The 6,793-nt window shown below is 35.5% G+C and overlaps 1 protein-coding gene across 1 annotated transcript in view; it reads left to right on the top strand.

The window, feature by feature from the left end:
• The first annotated feature begins 1,374 nt into the window (after positions 1-1,374).
• Positions 1,375-6,793, top strand: part of LOC140814071 (uncharacterized) — a 50,211-nt gene continuing 44,792 nt past the window's right edge. The window contains exon 1 of the mRNA XM_073172930.1: positions 1,375-1,936. Within this exon, the coding sequence (XP_073029031.1) occupies positions 1,595-1,936 (342 nt within the window). The 5' untranslated portion in view covers positions 1,375-1,594. The remainder of the gene's footprint in view (positions 1,937-6,793) is intronic.

Genomic DNA, 6,793 nt, shown 5'->3' with positions numbered 1-6,793 from the left:
CGTAACAATCTTAAACAATAATGGACGGTCAAGGGTGGAAGTTTTACCGATCTTAATCCGCTGGGTCTGGTTGAGTTACTCTTCAGACTTCAATTCCACCGTCTATCATGCAACTGGCAATATAAAAAATTACATAGTGTTGCGGATCACATGAAACCGATTGGTTACTGTCTAATATATACTAGTACTTTGCACACGCCATGCGTGTGTGTATAATTTTTTATCATTATTGATGGACTAAAGTGAAATTCGACAAATTATGGAGGGATTAAATTGATATTTGAATGTTTAAATAAAAATAAAAATAAAAGTTTGTGTTGTAATTTTAAAAAACAAAAAACAAAAGTAAGGGTAAATTGGAAAAAAAGTTGGTGTCCTCAAAGGTAGTTATTCTAAGGCCCTCACACTTAATATATATTATATATATATATATATATATATATATATATATATATATATATATATATGTGAGTGCTCATTGATGCTTATCTATATTCCAAAATTTCCCATATTTCCACGTCTTTCGTGCGGGGTACATCATATTTATTATTATTCATGCACTTGCATTAAAAATATGTTCAATTGCGTTTCTACACTGTTGGTTTTTGTAGATAACTATTTTTTTTATGTGTATTTAGATTTTATAATATATAATATATCTCTTCTTTATTTGAGTGTATTTAAATATAATTTTTTTTAATAAAATGGTAAGAGAAAAACAAGACACGTGTTTAGTGATTGAGCAGCGTAAAGTGAGAACTTGATACTAACCATTAGGAAAGACATCAACTTTTTTTCCAATTTTACCCTTATATGATACTAATATTACATTTTTATTTTTATTTTTTTATTCCTCCATAATTTTCCAAAGGCAAAAACTTATGTGAAACGGTCTCACGAATCGTATGTGTGAGACGAATCTCTTATTTGAGTAATCCATGAAAAATTATTACTTTTTATACTAAGAATATTATTTTTTATTGTGAATATGGATATGGTTGACCCGTCTCACAGATTAAGATCCGTGAAACGATCTCATATGAGACTCACTTTTTTTCAAATTTCATTTTAATTTATCGATAATGATAAAAAAACTGTACATACATATGCGCGTGAGAAGTAAATAGTATGATATATGAACGTACATATGCGCGTACATATGATATTCACTTTTTTTCAAATTTCATTTTAATTTATCGATAATGATAAAAAAAACTGTATATATGTATGCGTGGGGGAAATAAATAGTATGATATATGAACCGCCACTTGACTAAAGTTATTGTCTCACCACCGCAAGCGTTGCGGCACGAAACCCCAAAAAGCCATCACATATCACCTGCGAAGCTAACCGCTTAAAAATGATCTCACGGTGTATCTCGGCCATTTTTGTGTCCTTATCTTCCACAATCTCTCTCTAACTTTTTCTCTCTCTATCACGGAAGGAAACGCACTAACACCCACAAAAAGTGTACCCGCGGGCATATACCCCTTTCCTCGTCAATCAATCTTTAGAAACTTTCCATTTTTAACCTGGGGTGTCTGACTTTAACCGCCTTCGACTAAACCCTCGTTTTTTTCCTTCTTGTTGTACCATGTCCGTCTCAAACTCCGGTGAATTTGGTGTACATGGCCAAAAGAAGGCCAAGACTTGTGATTTGGAAGACGGCCCTTCGTGTTTTCGTTCTTTGCCCTTTCCTCCGTGGTACGGAATGGAGAACTTCCCTGATGGAGGGATTGAAGATTCTGTTGTAAGTGCATGGAATCAGCAGGAGGACGGCGGACTGGACGAGGAGTTGGACCCGTTGATGGTGTTTGGTTTAGGAATCATGATGATTATAGTGAGCAAACTTGACGCACGCAGTGTGACACAAGCTCGTTTGGTTTCTCGTGAATGGCGTGCAGTTGCTTCCAGCGATAAAATTTGGGCGCCCAAGGTTCCTATTTCTATCCTTTCTGTTTTTACATGCTTATTATTTGCTATTTTCTTCTAGTTTATTGCTTATTCTTTGGCAGTTGAATTGCTCCGTTTCACCTTATGGGACTATACATTAGGCTGGAGGTTTTTTGAATTCAAATATACTTCTTTCCCTTGTATTTTCTTGGCCTTTCTTGTGCTTAAATTGATGCCATCTTTGGAGTTTAGGCTTCTCACTCTTAGGTCGTTAGGTCTTTAATCGACTCTGTTTCATCGTATTTAAAAATGCATTTGGAACTTGGTACCATTCCAATTCTTGCCGAGTATAGTAATAATATATAGGACGTTGGTTTCCCTACCTCCAATAGTAGCATCCTTACACTATGTAGTCCTGCGAAAGGGTTTTAGTCGAACCGTTCATTTACTAGGTGTCTTTTGGTTTGGACAGCCTTACAGCTGTTATTTATTTTGCTTAAAGAATAATCTTTTCGGTCTCAGGTTATCTTCTTGATTCTTTTTTAAATTTTTTATCTGTAGTTAAGTAGAACATAAATCTGGCTTGTTTTAACTGGAATATATACAAATTATCTTAGAAAATGTGAGAGAAGATGTGTTTGGGTCAGAAGCATTGAAGACTAATTCGGGGATGTTCTTATCCTCTTGAGTTTCGTTTCTGACCCCTTTCCGAATTTCCAGTTCGTCACCTTGTGCTATCTACGTTCTCCTGTAGCTCGCTCTGGTGGTCTCTTGAACTTTGTGTTGAACCCTGTTTAGCTGCGAATAATTGAAGTTTTTCAATTCTGTAGCAGTTGATAGAATATGCTACAGAGATGCTGGTCAGAATCACTCTTAAGCGGGATATAAGATACGATGGCACTCAAGAAATGCTTTTTTCTTTTTAATGGGCTTCCACTATATGAATCATCTTCAACAATGACATATAAACGTAACAAGCCCTTGGTCCCTTCTTTTATTTGAGGGTAGCTGTGCAATCCTCTGCTTTCACGCTATCCTCTGTCTGAGATTTTCATGCTCGGTCCATGAGGACTATCTTCTTTGGAATTTCTTCTCTTCTTGTTCAAGTCTGGACATTCCCACGATCTCTTACCTTCCACCAGCTTTTTTTTAATTTAACTTCGATTTGGATATCTGAAATTTACAAGTTTTTACTTTGGATTTGTTATATCCATCCATTTAATGGGAAAAGATAAATTATCACTTAATTGCTTCAAGAGTAGTTTAAGTCGCAAAACTGGGTCATTTCTTTGTGAAATGAATCATTAGTTCAAATTAACATTACCACAATTTCTCAACTTTTGCTTGTTCTTCTTTTGGTTCTTTGTCACTCGATTTGGATATTGTAGATATTTAAGTATTTCAATTTGGATTTGTTGTGTCCAGCCATTTGACTGGAAGTTCCCTTAATCGGCTTGAGAGTAGTTTGAATCATTAAAACCTGGTCAAATGCCAAGATATCGGCATTAGTTTTGACGCTGTTTTGTTTTCTCTCCTGGCTGTCTTCAAATCTCTAAAGCTCCGTTGCCATGTGAAAAGTAGAAATGTAGAGATTCACTTCTATATGATAAAGAAACATATTAGTTTTAAATTTCCAACATAGTAGAAGTTGTTCAACTAAATTGGAACAATGTTTTCCTGAATACAGATATGCATTGTGAACTGCTATTGCTCCATAACATGAACAGTGGTGTTCTATAGAATCTTAAACTCAGGGATGACAAGTGTGGAAGCATTTTACCTTTTGAGTTTCATGTTTGATTAGTGAAATTTGTAAAATCTGCACTCAGCAGGGAGAAGGATCATTTCACTGTTTATTTGATTTCTCTTATTTTGTTCTACATTTGTTATTGGCTGAAATTGCGAATCCTATGAATGGACCTATTACAGGATCTCTTTCATATGTTCAGAAATGGCATATTAAATGATAATCCAATCCAAATTTATCTTCTGCTTCTCTGCATGGAGGATTACGATTCACCATTTTGGGAACGATGTCTTGCCAACCATGAGGGATCGGCCACCAGAGATCTTTTTTTTTTTTTTTACTTTTTTCTATGTTTATTTCAAAATATTAGGGTGAAACAAGGAAGAAAAAGGTGTTTTCTCTTTGGGGTTATTTATTGAGCTGGAGTTCCTCAATAAATCAACAAGATACTATTGTTTGTGATGGGCTCTCAATAGAGTTCGAAGACTCGAATTTGCTGGTGTACACGAGGAAGAAAAAGACGTGAACAATGAATTCCGTGAATCAAATGAATTCTGGAAATTTGTTTTTCTAAGTAATTTGTTGAAATGTTTTTGTATTGTTGATACAAGTTGTAGGTAATGGAAGATACTAGTTGTTATTTTTTAATTTAAGATTTTAACATGCATGTTGACAACTCGGTTTATCTTTGTCTATATTAAAGTTGCGCCCACCTTAGTACGGTGGTGTGGCTGTTTTTTCCCTTTTTTATTTTTGTTTTTCCCGCTTGATTACCATAACGCCCTTTCTCAATTTACAATAATTATAATACTACCATAATTTATTATATAACTCAAAAATAATTACAGAAAAATGAGTAAACGCGAAAGAAAATTTTCAACAAATAGAAGACCATACAAGCTCACAACGCATGTACCGGGCACTAGTTCCTATTATGGTTCATGGCATCAATTTGACTTTGGACGTGTGTTATAAAGTATCTAATTACCCTGAACATTGTATTGTGTGGCTGCTGAACACAACATACATTGTTGTGCTCTTATTTATGTTAGGGTAGAACTTTGTTGATCTTGGTTTATTGCTGATTTGGAAAAGACTTGTCCAAAACTTGTAGGATTATGTGTGCTTGCCAGAAAATCATGCTGTTTGTACAAGGTTAAATAGTGAGTGCGGATACTGTTGCCTCCCCGTATTTGTCCATTCAGAATGAGGGGGACAAGGATTTCATGACAGTTACCATAGGATGTGGGAGAGTTGCCATGAGCACACTTGTAGTTGCTGAAATTTTTTTCTTCCGAGTTATTGTTATCTACTGTTTATTTGTTTGAGTTGGTATAAACCTTCTGTAAGCTTTTGTCAACAATGGGGTTCGATGGTTTGATGAAATCTATTCCATGAAATGCAGGGATTATACTGAAATTTAAATGGTTAAGCTCTTTATGTATCAGGAGGAGAAGTGCTAGTTGCTGTTTTACCGGAAACATACGGAAGCATTTTGGTCTCGAAAATGGTAAGAGTTTTAATGCATTCAGAGACTTGGAATTAGTATTAAATTTTTCAAGCGCAATTGGATTTCTCTGGCAAGTAACCTATGAAAGACTAAGATAGTTTATACCTGAACCTATCAGAACTGTTGGATCATAATATTTGGAAGGGCTTTTTTGGTGAAAGGATGACACTGAAAAGGTGATGTTGCATTGGATAGTTTTACATCTTCCCTGTATTTTCTTACTTGATGAGAGAATTTCATGGTGTATATGGGAGAGATAACTCAATAGGCATCAAGTCCATTGTAGAAACCTGACTTGGAGATATGAAAGTTACAGGATACTCTGTTGGCTTCTGTGGCGGTAAATAGTGCAAATAAGTATATATATATCCGAAAGGCTTTTAAGTTGGTTTACAGAGTTGAGCTGAGGGACATCTATTAGCTCTTCATCATTTTCGAACTGGTCCATAATTTGAATCATATCTTTGTTGGTGTCTTCTCCAATTTACTCGGAAAGGGAGTTCTCGACTCCCAAAAGGAGTCTTAACCATAGCCCTCAAATTTTTTTGCTGATTCAGTTTCATTGGGTTTGATTCGGACCACTTTTAAGTGTATGTGCCAAATTTTAATTTGACAATGACCAAAGATCTTACCTCGCCATGCTTAGAACCTTGAGCCCTGAACCAAGGCCGTGAAGTGTGTCATAACTTTGTTGTTTTAAATTGAGTGGAAGCTTGATCAGATTTTGGGTTATTTAATTAAGTCTAAGACCTCAAACGTGGTGGATGTGGAGTGACCTTAAAATATCCTGAAAATGTATGCTAATAACTTATGCTAAAAATCTATTTCCTGGCAGCTGTTGATATCATTCCTTTCGGTGCATCATATCCTCCACAATTTGGTGTATTGCAAGGGCAAACAATATGATACAAGCCCTTGTTGGAACCAAGTATTTCAGTAGTCTTTTCCAGCCATGAAGTTGTCTAGTATGCTAAATAGTAATATTATATTTGATTGGGGAAAGATTCACAAATCTTAGGTTGGTTTGGAAATGGTTTGCCCATAGCAATATCATGTATGGATTTTAAGACAGCAAGATTGATGAACAAAAAATATCTGCAAAATTAACTAGGAAATGATAAATACAAAAGGTATGATGCTTAATGACAGTAGTACAGCTTGGCTAGCTAAGGAGCTGTGGACCCTTGGAATTCCTTATTCATTATATAACAACTTTGTCCAGTTTGTTATGCCACTGTAAGATGTAAGGTGCAAAGTCAGAATAAGTTGCAAGAATTGACGCTTTGGGACCTGAAGCATGGATATTAATTCAAAATACATTTGGTGGACTAAAAAGGAACATCAAATAGCTGTGTGAATCCTATCGGTTGTACCAGGTTAGGAATGCAGTACCCCAGGCCATACTGTTGTGGAAGTAGTAGCTGCGGGAATCAGACTGTTCCCTTAGTAGGGCATGCTTTATTGGAAGTCAAGATCTAAAATTTAAGTTGATAGAATTTACACATATTTTTTCTCTACGGTGTTGACATTTAACGTTTATATCAAATTGGGTGTCCTCAGTGCAACCTGACTAGATATTATCTTCTTGCTTTTATTCACAACTTAAGCTTGTTAGGGGTGCGAGTTTTTTTTAGCATTCACTG

This window comes from Primulina eburnea, chromosome 15 (genome assembly GCF_022965805.1).
Source record: "Primulina eburnea isolate SZY01 chromosome 15, ASM2296580v1, whole genome shotgun sequence".
In the NCBI taxonomy this organism is placed as follows: domain Eukaryota; kingdom Viridiplantae; phylum Streptophyta; class Magnoliopsida; order Lamiales; family Gesneriaceae; genus Primulina; species Primulina eburnea.
The sequence above is the reverse complement of the archived record's forward strand: the minus strand, read 5'-3'. Positions and strand labels throughout refer to the sequence as shown.